Genomic DNA, 21320 nt, shown 5'->3' with positions numbered 1-21320 from the left:
GACCTGCTTAGCCACATGGTTAGGTTTCGTCAGTGCTGGGTAAAGTGGGGGCCCAGATGGCAATTAGGAAACAGGACAGAACCAAACTGCCCGGGTAGAGCCAAAGCGAAAGAAAGATCTGCTGTAAATCCCCCAAGAGTGTGAGGAGCTGTTAGCTCCAATGAAAAACATCACTGTGCTAGCGCATCTAGCTGATCAGTTCAGGCTGGGCCAGTCTGGTCACATTAAAGCAGAATTGTCAGATAACCAGAGGAAAATCTTTGGGCACAGCAACAACTAGCATTTCACAACTCCATGAGACTGTCACTTTGAACATAGAGCTTTAGGGTCTAATGCAGTTAAATGTACTTGGAAAAAAGCCAGTTGCTGTTATTTTTAAAACCACGGGGAGTTGCTGAGATCCTCTAAAGCCAAACAGGAGAAAGGTTATTTTCAGCCTTCCATGCTTGAGTCGTTGACGAGAGGATGTCAAGGAGAGACCCCCGTCTCCGAAAATTAACTCAGACAGAGAAAAGGCGAATTGCCCTTCATATTGAGAAGCTTCTTTGAATCCTTGGTGCCGAGAAACTTCCCCTGGCACTTTCCTCCCTGAAAAGGACAGGTGGCTGTCCTCTATCTGCAAACATTCCAATAGCATTCATTAAAGACCGGACCCAGTCCGGGATACCAGCCACCTATGATCATCCATCTTGTCCTGTAGGCTGCTTTCGTTGCCAAGTATACGTTCCTCCAAAGCTCAAACACTTGAACGTAAAGCCAGTGTGGGAGCAGGGAGAAGGGAGGCATGTAGGAAGTGACTGTGACATGTCCTTATCCAGAGGCTAGAGCAGTTTCCTTTGTCCTTTCCCATGAAGACACACAGAAGGAGCTTGTGGGCTTCCCAGCCTCCACTGTTTAGAAAGCCAGCCTGGAGCATTTTGAATTAAGTACTTGGAAAGGAGTTACACAGAGTACAGGGACCAGCCAGCCAAGAAAACCATGACGACTGAGCTGTGATGGGTCTCGGGTATAGAACTGATCCCACTTCTGGTCCAGTCCCAGACTGTGAGTTATACTAGTCACTTCCTTTGTTTGCCATGTCTGGTTGGCTGAAATGACCCATGAAAGATGTGTAGGAAGATGCAGTGTGTGGACATACACACAGTGTGGAGGGAGGCAGTGTGTGCTGCACATCCAGAATAGGAAGCTGTGAACTTCATGTCTACATCCCAGTGGTGGTAGTAAAGATGCTGTGGGAAGGTGGCATGTCCTCAACTGGTTGAGGTACCTCACTCTCTGCCATCAAGTATATCGGAGGTGCCAAGTAGAAGGTCTGTATTTTATCAGCTGCCGCCTGGCTATGCTACTGCAAACACACCTGAGGTTCCCAAGATTCAGACCTCCCTACTCCATTCCAGTTGTAATGAGGGCTGGGTCTTCCTCACCATCTCCCTTGTCAGCAAGTCAGTGGGAGCCCAGGTCCACTCTATGCCTACTTTGTCCCTGCTGGAAACAACCAGGCAGGAGCAGTACCTCCTTCTCTAAAGTGGAGTCTCAGCAAGAGCTAAGAGATCTTGTCTCCTCACATGTAGAACCCCAAATGCCAAACTATAGTTGAAACTACTCATCCTACAAAAATCAGGCAACTCTCAAGCAAGCAGGAACTGCTAGTAGAGATGATGATGAAGTCAATTACCTTGCAGTAATTAGCTGAGTGGGAATTTAAGAGATATAGTGGGTAGGGGCACCAAGCCACGAAGGGGCATGGGAGATAAGGCAAAGACAGGCAGCTGATCCAGAGCTGTGGAATCCAAGGCCTCTAAGCATGATGGGCTGTGCATGGTGAAGTGGCTTGCTGTGCATGCCAGGGCAGAGGAGCTTGAAGCCAAGAAGGATGAGGACTCCTCCAAGTATAGCTACGGCTTTTCTCTTTAGTTGGACTCGCTCGCCTTCCCTTCCAATGTGCAGCTCAAACGTTATCCATCACCTGCTCCTCCCATCTGTCCACCTCAGGAAGACCGTACTTCTGGCTTTGGACCACATTCTTTCCGCTGTCCAGCTTATCTCTTGCACCTGACCACCACCCTAAGTGCTCTTCTTTCAAACTCCATCTGAAATCTGGCCACTGTTGTTACCCTGCACTGTGCTGGCTTTCTCTTCCTGTCCACTACAGCCTATTTAGTCCCTACCTGATTTATTGCCTGATAATTATCAAAGTAGAGTAATACACACTGGATCATTTTACTTTTTGGTTTAACTTTTCTGTCCATCTTGTTAATGACTCCCAATAAACTCAAAGGTAATCCTCCATGCTGGACTCTCTAGCTGGCTCCCCAGCTTCATTTTTCTCGACTGGCTTTTTCAGTCTTCTTTTTATACTAGAATCCCTGATGGCTTCTAGCACTAGGAATGCTCCTACCTAAGGAACTTCCCACTCACCAGGGTCTCAGTAAACCTCCCTTGCTTGCTTTTATAGATCTTCAAGGCACTGCTTTATTCTTCAACCAGCCCAGGTGGAGTGGGGCTTAATCCTGTGGCCACAGCTCCACCACCACCTGACCCTCCATTTGGTGAGTGGTGGCCTGTCTTACCAGAATGTAAGCCTCTTCTGGATGGACTCTCTGATTTATTCCCTGCTTTCTCTGTAGTCAGCTACATGAAGCCATTCTTAATAAATACATGTGTTGGCTGTTGGCTTGCTGTATATTGCTTTTATTATATTTAGGTATGATCCTTGTATCCCTAATCTAAGACCTTTATCATAAAGGGGTGTTGAATTTTGTCAAATGCTTTTTCAGCATCTAATGAAATGATCACGGTTTTTTTTCTTTCAGTTTATTTATATGATGGATTACATTGATAGATTTTCGTATGTTGAACCAGCCCTGCATCTCTGGATCATAATGGATAATTTTTTTTGATGTGTTCTTGGATTCGGTTTGTCAGTATTTTATTGAGAATTTTTGCATCAATGTTCATGAGTGAGATTGGTCTGTAATTCTCTTTCTTGGTTGAGTCTTTGTGTGGTTTTGGTATCAGGGTAACTGTAGCTTCATAAAAAGAGTTTGGCAATGACCCTTCTGTTTCTCTTACGTGGAACACATTAAGGAGTATATGTATTAGCTCTTCTTGGAAGTTCTGGTAGAATTCTGCACTAAAACCATCTGGTCCTGGGCTTTTTTTGGTTGGAAGGTTTTTGAAAACAGCTTCTATTTTCCCGTGACTTATAGGTCTATTTAAATTGTTCACCTGGTCTTAAATTATTTTGGTATATTGTATTTATCTAGTGGATTCTAGCCATAAACAAAGGAATTGAGCCTATAGTTCGCCATCCTAGAGAAGCTAAGTAATAAGGTGAACCCAAAGAAAAACATATATAGATCCTCCTGGAAATTGGAAGCAGACAAGATCACCAGGCAAAAGTTGGGAGCATGGGGATGGGGGTAGGGGGAAGGGGAGAGGGAGAGAGAGAAGGGAGAAGGGGAGGGTTGGGGAGAGCTTGGGGGAGTGGGATGGTTGAGATGGTTGAAGGACGAATATGGGAGCAGCAGAAGAAGATATCTTAATTAAGGGAGGCATTGTGGGGTTGGCAAGAGGCTTGACTCTAGAGGGGTTCCCAGGTGTCCACAGGGATGTCCCCAGCTAGGACCCTGGGCAGTGGAAGAGAGGGTACCTGAAATGGCCTTGTCCCTTAGTCAAACTTATGACTATCTTGAATATCACCATAGAACCTTCGTCCGGCGATGGATGGAGATAGAGACAGAGACCTACATGGGAGCACTGGACTGAGCTCCCAAGGTACAGTAGAAGAGCAGAAGGAGGCAGAATATGAGCAAGGAAGTCAGGATCATGAAGGGTTGGTCCACCCACTAGACAGTGTGCCTGAACTAATGGGAGCTCACCAAGTCCAGCTGGACTGGGACTGAACAAGCATGGGATCAAACTGAATGTGGCTCACAATTGAGGCAGACTGAGAATGGCACTGGGATTTGTCTCTACTGCATGTACTGGCTTTTTGGGATCCTAGTCTATTTGGATGCACACCTTCCTAAGCCTGGATGGAGGTGGGAGGGCCTTGGACTTCCCATAGGGCAGGGTACTCTGCCCTCTTTTAGGACTGGAGGGGGAAGGGAGAAGAGTGAGTAGGGGAGAAAGAGGGAAGTGGGAGGAGGGGAGGAAGTGAAAATTTTGATTGGTATTATTTATAAATAAAAAATTATCAGAAAAAATAAATAATTTTTAGCACAATCTGTAGCTATGCTATTATGATATAACCTCTAAGACAGATTCAGTTGAAAGAATCTGGATATATTATTTTAAAATTATGTGCACATGAATAAAGTATATATTGCATATGAAAAAAAATACACGTGTTTAATGAAGGTGGTGGAATACCGGGCCAGAATTTAGGTATCAAAACTGCACTCGGTGACAGGACAGAGTTGAGCTGGAAGGCTCACAGCACAGGGCTTCAGTTGGGTCAGCAAGTAATAAGGGTTTCAGTCTTCCATCTATCACAGGCTGCTCACAGCCTAGGCTTTCTAAAGGGCATCCTGAGCGGCATGGCCTTCCCAAGCCTGTTCCCAGACTGCAGCTCTCACCCTCTTTCACAAGCAGCCTTATGGCTGCCGGGCTCTGCTGTGAGTTCTCGAGCGCACACCTTGCACATCACAGCCAGAAGATGGGAAATGCACATTTGATAAGTATAAAGGTCAGAACTTCAGTAGACGACAACTATGTTTTTAGGATGCATACTAAAAAGATAAGAAAAAGCTAAGTTATTCTGTGTTTACACAATGTCCCGAACCTAAGAAGCTGTAAAACGTCTGTGGCTCTAGGAAACGTCCGAGGGAAGGAAGCAATACCCCGACAACGTGTGCGACTGCGCTGGAGATTCCAAGATCAGGAAACATGCTGCCATCGCTTCCTGCATACATAAACACAGGCTTCCGGGGTGCATGGAATTAAAATCACAACACGCTAGCAACAGACTACAGGGGGGAGAACAAAGTAACACTATACACGGAGACCTTGACCTATAATTAGGTCAAATCACAGGGAGGCACTGAAGTCCACTCTGTCCCACACACCGCTCCACTTCCCACAGAAGCCTTCATGACTAACCCGGGACAGGACAGGCCTCTTTTGCCTAACATTCACATTTACTGAGCCATAACTGAGATGGATAAATCACTCTCATATCTGCCGTCTGTGTAGATTCTTGACTTCCTGTGGGGAGCAACATCCATAACAGGACTCTCAAGTATGCAAACGTTACAGCAGTGAAGAAATAACTAGATTTGTGGTCTTTGTCTATATTAAAATGTCAGAGATTTGGATCGGGGAGTCTTTATTAGCTACAATACAAATCATTCTTCTTATTTAGAGACAACAAAACTTTCTTTCCTTAAAAAGAAAAACAAGACTTTCTAAATTGAAAGATGTTTCATAAAAACATTCCAAAAACACAAATTAGGGACAAAACAACAATAATCAATTGATGACTGTCAAGTTCCCACGTGGATTCATTCACTAAGTAGGCACGACGGTGAGGTGACTGTCCCTAAGCAACCCGTAACAGAAGCAGTTCCTGAAAAAGAGGAAAATGAAATACATTTGTAAACATCAACAAGGTAGCGAAGATAAGATGAATTTTGGGCATCAGAAGCACACAGGCAGATATTCAGGACACAAAGGACACGTATGAGAAGCAGTGTGGCAGAAAATGGCTTTAGTGAGGGCAGAAAACATTTGTGGCTGTGAAGACCACGGAAGGACACGCAGCATGGTGCCGACCAAGCTTGGTGCACCGTGGCATTCAAGGCTGAATCCAGAATGGTGAAGCCTGTGTCACACAACTGTTGGACTAAACACGGATATTCCCATGATTCCATCCTGGCACCATCCTTTCATCCTTGTTAAATAAGAGACTGTTCAAATACCCTTTTAGTTAATTAACACCAGACTACTTATTTCCATGTATTCTCCATGGAAAAACTGTTAGTTCAAAAGTCAGGTGACACTTAGAAGGAGAACCAGCCCGAGTAGAGCAGCACCAGTATAGGACCGTGTCCATCCACACACGCCTAAGCTAGGGGACAAAGCAGCATCACTCACAGCTTGCTCAGCCTTAGCACCTTTCCCGTCTTTCTAAAGCATCTTGTTCCATGTGTCTCCTGGCAACCCCATATTCCAGCAATAGCTAGTAAGTTCCCAAACACACAAGTCCATGCAGCCAACACCTACGCTGCTTCACACCTTTGCCAGCCTGTCAGCTCTAGCGTTTCTGTCATCTCCACCTACTTGTGTGACGGTGTCTTTCACAACCCATTTCAGCTTCAACTGCTATCCCCTTCACAGACCCAGTTACACTGCTCCCACTCTGTACCTCCTCTACTGCCATTGAGCCTTTTATTCCTACATAGTACCAAACATACAGCAAGCATGAGGGGGATGCCTGCATACCATGCCACTACTGCATGGAAGAATCAGATGCAAACTGTTTTTCTAAGCATTAATATAGAGAGCTCAAACACTTTTAATATGGCAGGTCTCATGACCTTTACGCCGAGATAGTTTAGATAGTTTCTTGGATAACTTTTAAAGGCTTCACGTTTATAAAATGTAAAGTTCTTAAGCCTGACTGGGAGCTTACTGCGGGGTGAAGAACAACCCACACAAGGAAGCTCAAAATTGGTCCTGGACTGAGTGTTGTCGACTGGTAATCTCTTGACAAAAATAGGCTCTTGTGGCTACAGATGAGAGAGGGAGGTCTTGGGAGGCTGGCAGGATTCAGAGAAGACAGGAGATGGGGAAAGACATTATGGAGGCTGTTTCTGCAAGAGGTCCGGGGCTCCAGGAGAGAGGCCCTTTACTAGTGTGGTGTGAAGCCCGCAGTTCAACTGGCTGGCCCTTGCAAAGGTAACCACTAAAGCAAGCAGACTCCTGGAAGAACTGAACACATATCTGAAGATGGGAAAGGATTTCACCCCTCCTGTAAGGCACGCAGATGGGCACCCATGACTGTCTTTGCTGAACTCAGTACCTCTGCCTCTCCTTGCTCATTTGCATGACCCCAGTCCACCATGTGCCAGGTGCTGCTGCTCACCATTCAGCCTGCCCCTTTAAGTCAGTGTGAGCTAGAAACTAGGAGCTGTGATGGGCAGCAGGTAAGTGAATCCAGCCAAGACTGGTAGTCAAGTCTCTCTTACACACAAGTCTCTCTTACACACACACACACACACACACACACACACACAGGGGGACACATTACAACCTGTTTCTAAAGTTGTAAGAGAAGACCAAAGAAATCCTGATCCATTTTTTTCTAAACTAGATGACATGAAGCTACTTCATTCCCTTTCCTTTGACTGCTTAATCATTCACAACCTACAATACATAAGATCTGCACCAAAGAAATGTTTTGCTAGTAGAGAGAAGGGCAGATACTTAGTCAGAGAACATTTGTGTCAGAAGTCACCATGTTCTAAGGGTCTCTGAGTGGGGACTGGGTACAGAGATACCAATTGGCCAGGGAGGATGGATGCCTGCGTGTGGTATGCTTCAAGTCCCACAGAAAGGGACGGAGAAGTGCAAGATGATGAGCTGGGCCACTGGGGCAAGGCGACATGATACTGGGCAGAGAACAGGGCAGACAGGAGTGTCATGGTGGTGAGGGTCTGAGCACAGCAAGGCTTTGGTGCTGTGGGCAGCAGGGCCGAGGAAGAGACAGCAGCAAGCCCATGCAGGGCTCCACTCATGGCTGAGGATTCACTGAAAGAATTAAAGGTAATTCCGCCTGGGTGCTGACCCCTGAAGGAGGTGGGGCTGGTGGTGGAGTCCTCTGGGGATCAGTGTCATCTGCAAGTGACTGTAACTTCCCATTAGATAAAGACGGTGCAATGAGGATGGAAACCTGCTTAACTTCCCCAGACCGGGGCACATAGGCAGGATATATGAGCCAGTTTAAAGCTAGTGACGAGCTCTCTCCTTCCTGTCCCTACAGAACACTGTGTGGGAAACATAAGCCTCATTTTATGCTCAACAGATACCTGAAAACAGTAGCATAGAGAGTGGGATTTCTGACTACAGTTTTAAGGCATCGGTTTTAGACACTACTTTTCTCTGTACACCATGATGTGTACCTCTGTGTAATTTTGAGCTAAACTGAGGACTAGACTCTCTGCACTGCAATTATTTCCATGACATTCCCCCGACCCCCACCCCAGGGGGACCTCAGCTAGCATGGTTCTCTATATGCTGAGTGATTAAACCCATCCCCTGTCTTGGGCTGTGTGATGAGTCAGAGACGAGGGGGGGATGTCAGGGCACCTGGGTTCTCTGCACTCGTTAGGGCTCCAGGATCTCTGCACTGAGTTCTGGATGGAGTTTAGTGCCTGGAGGTGTGGTCAGTAGGCACAGAAGGTGAGGTGGACGGAGATCCTGCACAGGCATCACAGCCCTCAAGATCACCCTGCCAAGATCCTCTCACTCCCTCTTGCCATCTAGCAGAGTCTTCCTTCCAGGGCCACATTTTCTTCCGCAGATGTACACAGCACCCGGTGAGAGCAACGTTTCTCTCTGCACAGCCACACGAAGGCAGTTAGTTATCTCAGCCATGTTCATTTCACGGGTGGGGACCCTACAGTTGAGCGGAGCTGAGCCATTTAACCCAAGGGTTAAGTGCGGTAGCACTGGGTGACGCGCGCTCCCACACCAGTCCTGTGATGGCATATTCTTTCATCTGGCCTAAGCCCCTGTTGGTAAGTTCTTCTCTCTAACCACCCTGCCTGGGTTTTGCATCCCTCTTCCTGAATGTAAAAAGCACCTTACATGTACCTGCAGCCAGGCTGGTTGGTACTTTGCTGGCTGTTTTCCAAAGCAGGGTGTGGTACCCACAAAGGCAGGAACTGCCTTCATCTCTGTATCTTTTCTGCCTGTAGCCAAACAGATGCTCTGAAGTTATTTACCCTAAGTGAATAGTAAATATGATTTGACTTGGAATACCTGGAGTACATGGTATTTGGGACCTAAAGAAAAATCAATCTATCTTCTTATGCAGGAACGTGGGGCAGAGAGAAGATAATCACGATGTCTGGATGATGCTCAGCGGGACTTAAGGTAGCATACAGCTCCTCCTTGTAAGACGCCTACAGTTTCATGACGACACCAGTTTCACATGGAGACTGGAAAAAGGAGTGTTTTGAAACTCAGAGGGTCTAGATCAGAGTGGCTATATTCAAATCTTGCTTCCACCAGCTACAGGGACCTGCAGCTGACATAATGACCTCACCGCCTGAAGCTTCAGTTGTTTCCTTTATAAAACACAGATGACAACGCTTATGGTAATTAGAATTCAATGAAACCGTTTAAATGAAGGCACATGCTTGGCAACCGACACAGCTTGCAACCAGTATGTGATGACATCCAGATTGAAATGAAGTAACAGTCACAAAGCCAGCTCTTCAGAGGGCAGAGGACGATGGTATAGTTAGCAGCAGAGGGGACATGGCTAAGTCCTGAAGGTTGGGGTTGGTTCCCACGTGTAAAAGAGCAGGGAATACTGATTCACCAACACAGGTGGATTTCAAATTACTTTAGAGTCCTGGATCTTTTAAGCTACTATATTCCCACTACCTAACTTCTGTCTAGCACAGAACCCCATGTCATCACCTAAGAAAACAGATGGACTCCAAGGAAGGGACAGGCCAGGAGCAGAAGACACGAAAGCAACATAATGTAGGGCACTACAGGAGGAAATCAGGTTTGGGGGAGCAGGGGCCAGGCAATGAAATGCCCTGCATTTGCAATGTTTAATCCTATCAGCCAGACGGCACTGAGAACTGCCTAGGAGGAGAGTAAAGCCTGCCCCTAGGTGAGTCTTCAGAAGCTATTCGTTCAGGATGGCTCTGATGAATCAATAGTTTATCCACCAAGAAACTCGAGAACAGACTACTGAGGAAGTGATGGAATGGAGAAGGTGAGCCTGTTCAGAGGAGGTGGGTCCCTGGGTGTGTGTTCACCCAGGGACTGTGTCTGCTCCTTCCTGTTCCTGCAATGATGGATGACAGCTTCTGTGGCCAGGAGCTCCCCTTAAGCCACAGGTCACAATGCAGCAGTCACAGCAGTCACATAAGAGCACTCCTATTCCAGGGTGCTCCTAGTCTCTGGAGTCATCCCCTTTTACAGTATGATGAGGCCACGAACTCTGCGAAAATGAAATACAAATACCATTCTATGATTCCTGGCTATTAGAATAGAAGACCACCCTCTGTCTAGGCACAGTCCTGATTTAAGAAGCCTATGTGAGACCTGACTTACTCTTGACTCAGGATGGGGTCTGAGCCACTGAGTGTAAGTATTCTTCAGAGGCTGGCAGAAGGGCCTGGTATTCCTGAATCCTGTACAATGGACCACAACCTGGCCAACGTTTTGACTGGAGCCTGGTGTCACAGTTTTGACACACAGAATTCTATGATAACAAACTGTGTAGAACATGTTCTACTGTGTAGAACATGAAAAAGAAAAGTCTGTATTTATCATTTGATAGGGCAATCACTAAGCAAGAACAAAAATACTATTTTAGAAGAAAGCAACTTAAAAGCTCTGATACTAAGATATGTCACTCTCCCCCTTTTTTCAGGAAAACAAGCAAAAATCAAGCAAACGACAAACTCAACGAACTTCACAATTGTCTCTATTAGAAGAGATTTGATTTCTTTCTTTGGGCAATTTAAGATTTTCAGTTAATTTTGACTATGAAGAAGAGAAAAGTTTGTATGTTCCACCTTTATATAACATACATGAATTCAATCCTGACCACCGAGATTCAGGTAACTGTTTCACTGTTAGGATAAACAATGCCTACAGCATCACTTACTGAAAGTTACAGAACTATAAATACGACAGTGTGCCTGACTCTCCTTGGCACTGTCAGGAAGAGACACTTGCCCAGATATGCACAGCTGAGTGGCAGCGCTCAAATATAAACACTTGAGAAGATCCAACCAGGAAGGTGGAACACACATGCAATGAGTTCTAGGGGCAGCCAGGGCCACAGAGTGACAGCGAATCTCAAAATGAAACAAACAAGCCAACTGCCAAAACCCACAGTAACACCCCCAAATATCGCACCCCAAAAGAGAAGTCTCAGAAAGATCATGTGGGCCAGGACCTATGTGGTGGTGGCTGTCTACAAAACGAGATCTAATTAATGATACCTTCCCACTTTTACAGATATTTGCTTCACAGATCTCCAGGTTTAAGAGAGGAAGGAAGGAAGGAAGGAAGGAAGGAAGGAAGGAAGGAAGGAAGGAAGGAAGGAAGGAAGGAAGGAAGGAGAGAAAGAAAGAAAGAAATTAATTCTATGAAACACCTGTTTTAATATTTATTTTATAAAAGTCCTAATTTTCAAAAGTCAGCAGCACATAACACTGTTCTACAAGACCAGGTTATTATTTTGAAAAACTGCTTGTACATTTCTGTAAGTTCTTGCATTCACATATATGTATAAAAATCAAGGGTTCACAGTAATCATTCAGTCTGGCAAACTGCTCTCTTTAACGTAAGAATTTAGAAATCCTTGCGGGTAATTATTATTACTGACGAGACCGCTCTATTTTCATTGGAAACGATGAACCTAGGTGCTGACACCCCAGCAGAGCCTCCAGTGTCCATCTCCTGACCCATTCATGCTGCACAGGCTTCCTGCAGGACCTTGGCTGTGGTCACCTGGGAAGCAGTGGGGGGGGGGGCACCTTGCTCCACCCACTGCATTAGCAAGAACAGACTGACATCTCAGCAACTCAGAATCCTGGGACAAGCAGTGCCTACCTTTGTCTGCTCTAAGTCACAGGGAGCTCCTCTGACAGTCCAGGGTGGTCAACATTTCCTAACAAAAGAAGAAATCTATTTACTCAAAAGAAATGGATGGAAACCCCCCAAAATAAAGACAAATATTTTACATAATCTACAATTAAAACTTAAGCCAAATGATTAACGAATAACTTTATTAAACCCTTGTCAGTTTTAAGAACGCCCTCAATGACTAACCAAAAGATGTATTACACACAACTAGTTATGAGGTTTTACAATTGTTTAATAGGGAAGAATTGGCCCCAATTAAACTGGCTAAACTAAGGCTTTTTAGATTACTAAAACAAATTAAACTTTTTAAAATGAGAATTTAGGTGATCTTAAAACCTTTCTAAAATGGATAATGAAACTGGCTAAGTTGTAATCTCCCTGGTTTTATTAGTTATATTAAGATAAATTAAGTGAGATTAAAATCTTATTTGATTTATTTACCTTTGAAAATGAAGACCGTTTAAGGGTTACACATCCTCAGCCTTGGCGAGTGCGACCTCAATTAGTCAAGTCAGACTGTCTTTAAAAGCTTTGTGCTTATGCTTCCAGCATGGAGCGAGGTGTTCATTAAGGTACCAAAAGTCTCATAAAAAATCCAAAGTTGCACTAGTGAAAAAACGCTCGACAAGATGAAAACTGATCACATCCTTTTCAGAAAATCCAGTAGTTATTTTAAAACCAGTTTTAAAACCAGATTTGGTTTGCGTGGGTTTAACGTGCCACTTGAGCAGCTCGATACCGTGTGGACTCTTTAGACAGCATTTGAACCTATGGTGAGTATATCATGGCACATTTAATTTTATACCACTTTTAAAATAAGCTGTACAGTATTTAGTGTGACAAGCATTGCTAGAGGAACCCTTTCCCTGTTTACAGCTATTTATGAAGGCCTTTTTAAATAGAAAGACATGAAATCGTTAGCTCACACACACGAAATTTCTTTCAAAAGTTTATTTAGTATCAAGCAAGAGGAGACTTTGCTTAACACTACAGAACATTTCAAGACTCGAGTTACAAAAGAATACCACATTGTTTGCACTTGTAATTGGCTCCCTTTTTACGCAAGTTGGCAAGAAAAAAAACTAGCATATGGCTGAAAGATAAAATAACTAAATTCTATGGAAACCTTTAAAATGAAAGGTGAGGCTTATGTTAAAAGAATGGATTAACATATTTAGTAAACCTATCTTTTTGTTTAACACTAGTTAATCAAAGTTATTTTTTCCTTTTCATGACCTAGTTTTCATATACAGACTGCAAATAACAAAATTTTACATGTCCTTCTTCTCCCTGCCAAGTGGATGCTTCAACAAAGTGGTTTTAAATTCCATCCATTCAGATTTTAAGCATTTTGATTTATTTAAAAAGGGATTGTTCATAGAAAAAAATTACTTTGAACAGTATACAGGACGGTGGAGATTGGCTATTTCACAACATCAGACAGTACAATCAGTATCTGCCATATGGCTGGTCTCTGTAGACGCCCTTCGCCGTCCTCGCTGAAGGCGCCTTATGTCTTGAGTTAGTCCATTCTTCTTGCCCTAAAATCAGGAAGATGAATCACAATTAGGCCATTGTCATGGGGTCCCAGTAGCTCCATCCGTCAGAACCAGTGGTAAATGTCACACTGGAGATACGTGTCTCTGATGTACTAATAAAAGAAGCACAAGGGGATTTACTTTAAAATATTATAAACACAGTACAAAATTGACATGATCACCTTGAGAGTGACCTTTGTGCTGGAAGCAGCCACTAACTGCAAGAATTTCCTCACAGAGCAAATCAACAGCTTTAGACAAAACTCTAAGAGAATGGAAAAGGACTATTCTAATTTCTTCCAACAGTAAAGAAAATGAAAAAGAACACAGATATTTTGGGATAAGAAAAAGGAAGAACTAGATCAAAGTGGGAAAGGCAGATGGAGAAAAGAAAATCTCTGTTTTGACAGGTTCTGCACAGAGAGACTGAGGAGGCACACTGGTGGGGACGTTGCAGTGACACCATGTCATGAAGAGCACACATGGACAGCAGTTGCTACCCTTAGACATCCAATCACCTTTACCCCCTGAAAGTCAACAGTGTCCAGTGTCAGGACTTTTATTTATCCCCAGGTCTCAGAAAGCAAATAAATAGTTAAGTCCTTGCTGCAACACAAAGCAATCAAAAAAGCCATGTGTCCTCAGAGACCAATTTAAAAAGCTGTAAGAGAAAAATGCTTAAAATGACCTCTTCTGATACAAACATGCAATCAATGCCATTCCCTTTGGCTAACTTGCACGGATTTCAGCAGGCAGCACCTGCCGAGTCAATGCATGTCTCTCAAATGTTTATTATGAATAACCACCTCCCAAAAAAAAGAAAGAAAAAAGACTAAACCAAAGATAACAACAACAACCAAAAAAAAAAAAAAAACAAAAACAAAAAACAAACAAACAAACAAAAACCCAGGCCCTGGACGGTGATAAATCAAAATGTACTTCAAGGTACACCAGAAAAAGGGTTTTCAGTTAAGTTCAGGAAGTGTTGCAGAGCTGACTTCCCAGGATCCCCACTCACTGGAACAGGATACAAGGCATTCTTGGAGATTTGCTACCAATAGAGGCTTCTTGTTCCCTGATCTCTCTGCCCTGTAGCAAAGGCGTTTCTTACTATCATTTTGTCATTACCGTCACTTCTGGTAATTAAACCTGTAATCCTTCAGCTTATTGAGGCTCATGGATTCCCCAGCACCTTAATGGTCTCTGCAGAACTGAGAGGAGTTACCTCCTAATGAGGCCAACAACCCTCGTGTCTCCTCCACGGCTCAGCTTTTGTAACCTTTATGAAAGGACTCTCAGGATGATTTTTCTCAGGTCTTGAGGTGGGGAGTGAATTAAAATGTAAAGATGGGAGAAGGACAAGCATGAGAGGTGCGGTGAAAATGGCTTTCTTTATTTCCTTTACTGTCAAGGAACAGAGACAGTTCCAGAAGAGCCATGCCTGCAGGTGTCTGCAGTTTGGCAACCTACTCTAGAGGTTAAAGCAGTGAGAAGGTCAGCACTGGCCATCATCACAGACTACCTAGGCCTGGCATCTGAACTCGTGCACTGTAACACTCTGCAGTTGCCTTTAAATACTGCATTTAACTATTAAAGGAGCCTCTGACAACAGCAGGGTGTACACAGATGAATCAAGAGGGGGATTCACACACAAAATGAATTCGTCATGAAAACAAGTATAGATCTCCCTTCCAATAAGGACTTTTAAGGTTTGTCCATGCCCACTTGTCCTCTCTCTCTGTGATTATTATGGCCACTCACTCACCATAGGAATCATAAGCCTCCTCACCGAGTCCATGCCCGTAATCATAGTAATCAGCTCCGCTGCACGAACAAAAGAAAACACTGTTAGCACAAGATGTTTCTGCTGTGGGGCTAAATCACACCAATGCAGTACTCAAAACTAGATAAACTAAAAATAGAAAGGGCTAAAGTGGAATTCATTCCTCCTGAGATGACAGAACGCTGAGAAAAGACAGACTTTTTGACTGTCAAAGGCTCTTAACTCCTGAGTCTGTCATTCAAATCACATCTGGGGAAAGGCTGGAGTCCTCACCAGGTGGGCTCACACCAGGTGCTGTGGGAGATGGGCAGGAAGCGGGAACACTATTTCTTTCCAAAAAATAGACGTGGTTTCTTTGATTCTTTCATACGTGTCACAAAACTCAGCACCATGACAGTTGTGGGCACTTTTCGTATCCACTAAACTGCAGGCCCGCGAGAGTCTGCTCTTCTCCAGCATCACCATGCTGCCACCAGAGCAGCAAACCTCACACCTGGGTGCCTGGCGCTACAGGGTCTTTTCAATGGATAGGCAAGTCTAGGTTCTAATCTGCCATTCCCAAGACAGCAAGGAGAGCCTGCTGTTGTTGCTACCACTGAGCAGATACTATAAAAGTAGGCTTCATCTTCATACCACATTTGAATAGTGTGCGGTTCTGTTTTGTTTTTACAGAAACCACAAGTATTCTGTATATCTGAGGAAGAGGGTCCATTTGCCCCCTTAGGCTTCCTTCCCCACCAATTTTATAAGAAACAAGCATCCTTATTATATCAAGGTCCAACAACCAAACACGAAGCTTCCAAGCACAATGGAAGCCAGCGTGCATTTCACACCTCGAGCAACATGGTGTCTTTTGCTATGTACTTTGGGACCAAGGTAGAAGAGTTGTCACACCATGTTACAGGGGAGGACGGCTAGGGAACCAGCCCAATATCTCGCTGGCAACAGCACAGCTCAGACCCCCAACTACAGGCTATACCCCACCCCGCTCCTTAACCCTCACCCCATGTTTCCTTTCTTGTGTAAAATAGACCTAAGACCAAACAATCCAAAGGCACCCCGAAGTCAGCTGGCTCCCCTTGGCCCTCAGCAATGAGGTGCTGTTCCACTGGGACAAGGCTTCATGTGACTGCCGCTTCTGCTGGAGGTGCTTTCAGTCTCTCCTTCAAGCTGCTTTCTACTCAACTTCAGCCTAAATGTTACCTTCCCAGAAATTCTCTCATTCAGAGTCAGGCTGTCTCCATCCTAGTCTATTGTCATCATTTTTCATCCTGGCCTGTATCTGAGGCTTCCACAGCAGGCATGGAAGGACCAGGGTGTGGACAATGGTACACACACACACACACACACACACACACACACACACACACCCTGTGCCCCGATAGAGGGTGCAACACTGCATAATGTTCTGAAGGGTCAGGAAGATGGAGGTGAAGGATGGCTGAGCAGAAGGAACAGAGTCAGCAAAGCATAAAAGCAGGGAAGAGGATGAGAAATCCAAGTGTTTTCAAGAGTCTTTAAATAGAATGACCAAGTTCTAATAGCATCATGGGCCAGAATGACCCTCCGGATAAGTCTTCTCTAAGTGCACACAATACAGGATATATACCCTGTAAACCTGGGCTAACCACATTCCTACAAATCAGCTAAACATAGTTGAACATGCTTGTTCCAAAGTGAATTCTCTATAATCGAGGCTCTAGAACATGCTGTGCTGGAGGGCATAGGTAAATACAGAACTTTAAAAATGCCTGTCAGAATGGAGGCAGGCATTCCCACAAAACTGAGAAGGAAAGGGAGTCAAGAGTGGACCTATGACAACCTGGCCAGATGCCTTAACTGCCTAAACTGGCAGTTTCTCTTGGGCACAATCCCACCTGATCTAAAAATCTGCTTTTACTGTTTTATGACAATGAGGCTCACAGAAGCTGAGGGGCACTGCACCTCCACCCAAGGCTCGGTTACCAAGCACAGGACACAGGCTGTGCGTTCCTTAGCTGATCACACTTCCCTGGAACTCATAGGACTACTCCTCACACTCAGCACAGAAGTCATGGTTCGCAGGGACTGTGGTGGTTTGAAAGGAAATGGTCCCCAGAGAAAGTGTCACTATTAGGAGGTGTGGCCTTGTTGCAGTAGGTGTGGCTTTGTTGGAGGAAGTGTGTCACTCTGGGGGTGGGCTTTGAAGTCTCCTATTCTCAAGCTATGACCAGAGTCACATTTCACGTGCTGTTGCCTATGGATCAAAATGTAGAATTCTCAGCTCCTTCTCCAGAACTATGTCTGCCTGCATGCACGAGTTTACCTCTGAACGGTAAGCCAGTCCAATTAAAAGGTTTCCTTTATAAGAGATGCCATGGTCAGGATGTCTCTTCACAGCAACAGAAATCCTAATGCAAGGACCATGCTATGTGGACACAGTAACTGCGAACAGCATTATTTTCTTCTGGTTTCTGGTCTCTCTTCCTCTCCTGTAGGTCTGACTCTCCTCTAGGCACAACGAACCTTTACAGTGAGAAGAACTAGCTGGAAAAAAGTGATAGACTTCCACAATCAGAAGGCAATAAAGCCAACATCAAGAAACAAACCCAACAAGGCTTCTCTCTATAGCACACTGAGCTGTAGAATAAGGAAGAGCTTTACAGTACAATATCTCTCCTCTTAATGACAGAAACTCAGACTCAGGCAAAGGTTTAGAGGCAATGCTGAACATCAGTCAAGATGTTCTGTGTCTGCTCATGTCTGCAGGGTCTCTGGTGAAGTCACTCCACGTGTAGGGCCCAAGTGACAGTTCAGTTGGGCTGGCTTGATGCTGCCCTCACCCCCACAGTGTTCTCCAAAGCTCAGCCACAGAGTCTGACTCCAAATAAGTCAAAGTACCTCCTAATTTTGTTGCAAATAAACTGACTAATAATGCTTTCAAGAAACTAAATTAAAGGAAACTTGATTTTCTTTTCCAAAGTCAGAAGTAACATTACAATGGTTTCTCAGACAATTAAAACTTCATGGTTCTTGAGAATTTTACCAGTTGCACAAACCAGTCCAGGCTATCTCAGAGCTAAGATGACAGACAGGCCTCAAGACTAATAAACACAAGGGTGTAACAACTGCCTCAATGACAAAGTGACATCACTGGTAATGAACAGCCACTCGAGCTGGAAATTTATCTGTGAAGAGCGCACACACAATTTTCAACATGTAGTGGGGTCCCAAATACTTTCCAATGATCAGGAAGATAAAAGGCAGCATAATTTGGCCTAGCCTTGGTTAGGCGATAAGACAGTCTTAGTTTTGACAAGTGGAAACTTTCAATTGACATTTGCTATCATTTCCCCCAGTTTCTGATTATTTATTGCAAGACTGTCATCAAGCTGTGGAGCTGGAGCAGCTGAGCCCCATTCTCCTGCCTGTCAGCTTCATCTAGACTGCTTTCGCCACATTTCATTTCGTATACCTCAAATGTCTATTAGCCAAAGATGCGGCCTGTTTCCCAAGATAAACTAAAAGCCAAGACATGGCAGAGGAGAAACAAACACTAAGTAAACTCCATTTAGAAGCATAACTTAAAATATTAATAGAAACAAACAACCTCCCACCAACCATGAAGCTGAACAGTACACACTCCATTAGAAAAGACTAGGTTACCACCTCTCCTCCTAAGAGCTTAGGAGCAGGCTTTTCCTGGTCACCTCCCTAGACCTCTACACTCCTGCCCCCAAGGACGTGATCCCAAAGTCCCAAAGCTCAGCATAATTCCTGCCTGGAGAAGTGTCAGTAAGCGGATGGTCCAGCTAACAAAAGTTCCGTTCTATTATGCTCCCTTCTTTTCTTCAGTTTACTAGGAATGAGCTCACTCATTCTTAAACCCTGTCAAAACTCTGGCTCTCAACCTTCCTTATGCTGTGACCTTTTAATACAATTCTTCATGTTGTGGTGACTCCCATTCATAAGATCATTTCATTGCTGTAATTACTTTTTAACTGTAATTCTGCTACTGCTAAGAATTGTGACGTAAATATCTGATCTATGACCCAGGGGGTCACAACCCACAGTTGAGAACCATCACTCTAAGTATTCCTCTCCCTAAGCAGGGAGCACAAGCAGGCAGTCTCTTCACTAGCCCTCTGTCCCCAACACATATGCACAGCCACGGCACTGCACTTGTTCCCCAAGCAGTTTCCCAATCCCGAGGCCTGCTGGTTTCAGGGTGTGTACAGGTAATCAATCCTTCAGTTCCATAGGTCTTCGTCCTCTGGCCTCTTCTTGTCCCTTAATTAATCACCTCATTGGAATGCCTGGGGATCACGTCATTGAGACACAAAATATTTCTATAAACCCTCTTTCTGTGGCTTCCTCTCTTAGTTTCTGGTAGGACAAAGCAAAGTCTTTTAAGCCCATGTCGCTGTGCTCCTGTCCCCTCAGACATGTAGCTCCGTGGAGGGCAAGGTGGCTCCTGGCTCCTTCCTACCACTGGAGTCACCTTGACCACTAGCCTGGCAATCCCTCCTCTTCTCACTGACTGTCAGGTCAGAACATTTGCATTCAGATGCCAGCCCCTTTTGTCTTATTTACTTAAGCAAATCCCTTGGGGATTTTATATAGTCTCTTTAAATAAAATCTAAACATCCAAGTCTCTCAAATTTACATAATCTTTTAAGGTGTTACTTCTAAGATTTAGATTCATGTGCCAACTGCCTTTTAACATCTAAACTTCTAAGAGAAACTTCATATCACATGAGCCTTCCAAACTCATCTCTCAACCTGCCCCATTCAAGAACTACTACTTCTTAACCAGAACGAATCAATCTAGTGTGCTGAGAACAAAGTCTGCCTTCTCCTGTGTGGCTCCACACCTTTATCAAGTCTGCTGGACCATTCCAGTCAGGGCTGCAGAAGACTGCTACCATCACCTCGCCATGGTAACTCTGCTCCTCACCTCACTCGGCTGCACAGCACAGCAGCTGACAGGGACAACTTCTTCCCCATTTCTTCTCAGTTAAGTGAGAAGGCAAGACCGACACAAAAGGGATGTGTGTGTTTTATTCAGTGATATGGCTCAGCTGCCCTCAGAATAATGTCCAGACCAGAGAAGGTACAACTCACTAGATTTTAGCTTAATATACTGAATGAGTGAGTGAGTGAGTGAGTGAATGAATCAACATTACAGTTGCAAAAACTATGTATGTACCCAGGCAATCTGAAGAGATGCAATGTCACTAGTAGGTAATGCTGACCAAGCAGCATCTCCTCCTCCAGTTCTAAAGGAACGAGATGAAAGGGTTCAAAGTCTGTTACGTTCTAAACGCAGAAGGATCCTGACAAAATAAAGTTAGATCCTAAGCCTGGGCAGAATCATGTATTCAACAAACACAACAGGACCTTTCTGTGTGTGAGACACTGAGCTGAAAACGCAGACACGGGAACAAGGTGCTGCATCCACTCCCGAGAAGTCCATGCAGACGGGCACGTGCCTGGCAGCAGCACTGGCATATGGACGCCCAATGCAGCCTTGTCTTGTGAGGTGGGAAGAAAAGATTAGTCAACACAGATGTCCTCACGGAGCTGAGTAACAATAGAGGATACAAGAGGAAGAGGTGAATGGGGTGGGACTAAGAAGTATTTCTTGGATTCTTGAAGGAAAATGCCTTATTTCACTACTATTAAAGAAGAATCTGGTGGCTAATATATAATTATATACTTAATTTATAATCATATTTTAATATCATATATCAGACATTCCACATATCAAATGCTGTTTCACAACCTATTAAATAGCTAATATTAATTCTTGTTTATTAACCAAAAGTAAAGCTCTCTGAGGTCAACCTAACTGTGCAAGAATGGCCAGCAGAAGAAAGGCTGGAAAGTCAGTCGGTACATCCCTCACATCCGCAAAGTTATGAAGTCTGGAATTCATCCTTCGGACAGCAGTGCCGCATAGCCTGCTTATTGCTAACCATTTTTCACTTGCTCTGTATCCCTTGGCATATGGCTGCTACAAACCTGTCTCTCTGGCAGCTGCCATGTCCTTCAAAGTGAGAGGAAAACTATCTTGTTTTTAGAAATCTTTCTTCTTTCTAAAAATTCTTGCTCCTGTCTTAGTTTCTTTTCCTGTGTTTCTATGACGAAATATATTGACAATATATAAAAGCAAT

At 44.3% G+C, this 21320-nt stretch overlaps 1 protein-coding gene across 3 annotated transcripts in view; it reads right to left on the bottom strand.

Annotated features, from left to right (window-relative positions):
• Nucleotides 1–5293: 5293 nt before the first annotated feature.
• Khdrbs3 (KH RNA binding domain containing, signal transduction associated 3) overlaps nucleotides 5294–21320 on the bottom strand; it is a 153215-nt gene continuing 137188 nt past the window's right edge. Inside the window, exons 8-11 of one of the 3 annotated variants that reach the window (XR_005287001.2) lie at nucleotides 15148–15206; nucleotides 13237–13385; nucleotides 11812–11869; nucleotides 5294–10186 (exon numbers count right to left, since the gene is read on the bottom strand). Coding sequence is in view for 1 of the 3 variants with exons in the window: in XM_038344100.2 (XP_038200028.1) it covers nucleotides 13294–13385; nucleotides 15148–15206 (151 nt within the window). In the remaining 2 variants the exon portion in view is untranslated. Of the gene's footprint in view, nucleotides 10187–11811; nucleotides 11870–12780; nucleotides 13386–15147; nucleotides 15207–21320 lie in introns of those variants that run through there. The other 2 variants (XR_005287000.2, XM_038344100.2) reach the window with 2 other exon arrangements.

The sequence above is a fragment of the Arvicola amphibius genome, chromosome 9 (genome assembly GCF_903992535.2).
Source record: "Arvicola amphibius chromosome 9, mArvAmp1.2, whole genome shotgun sequence".
NCBI classification, from domain to species: Eukaryota; Metazoa; Chordata; class Mammalia; order Rodentia; family Cricetidae; genus Arvicola; species Arvicola amphibius.
The sequence above is the reverse complement of the archived record's forward strand: the minus strand, read 5'-3'. Positions and strand labels throughout refer to the sequence as shown.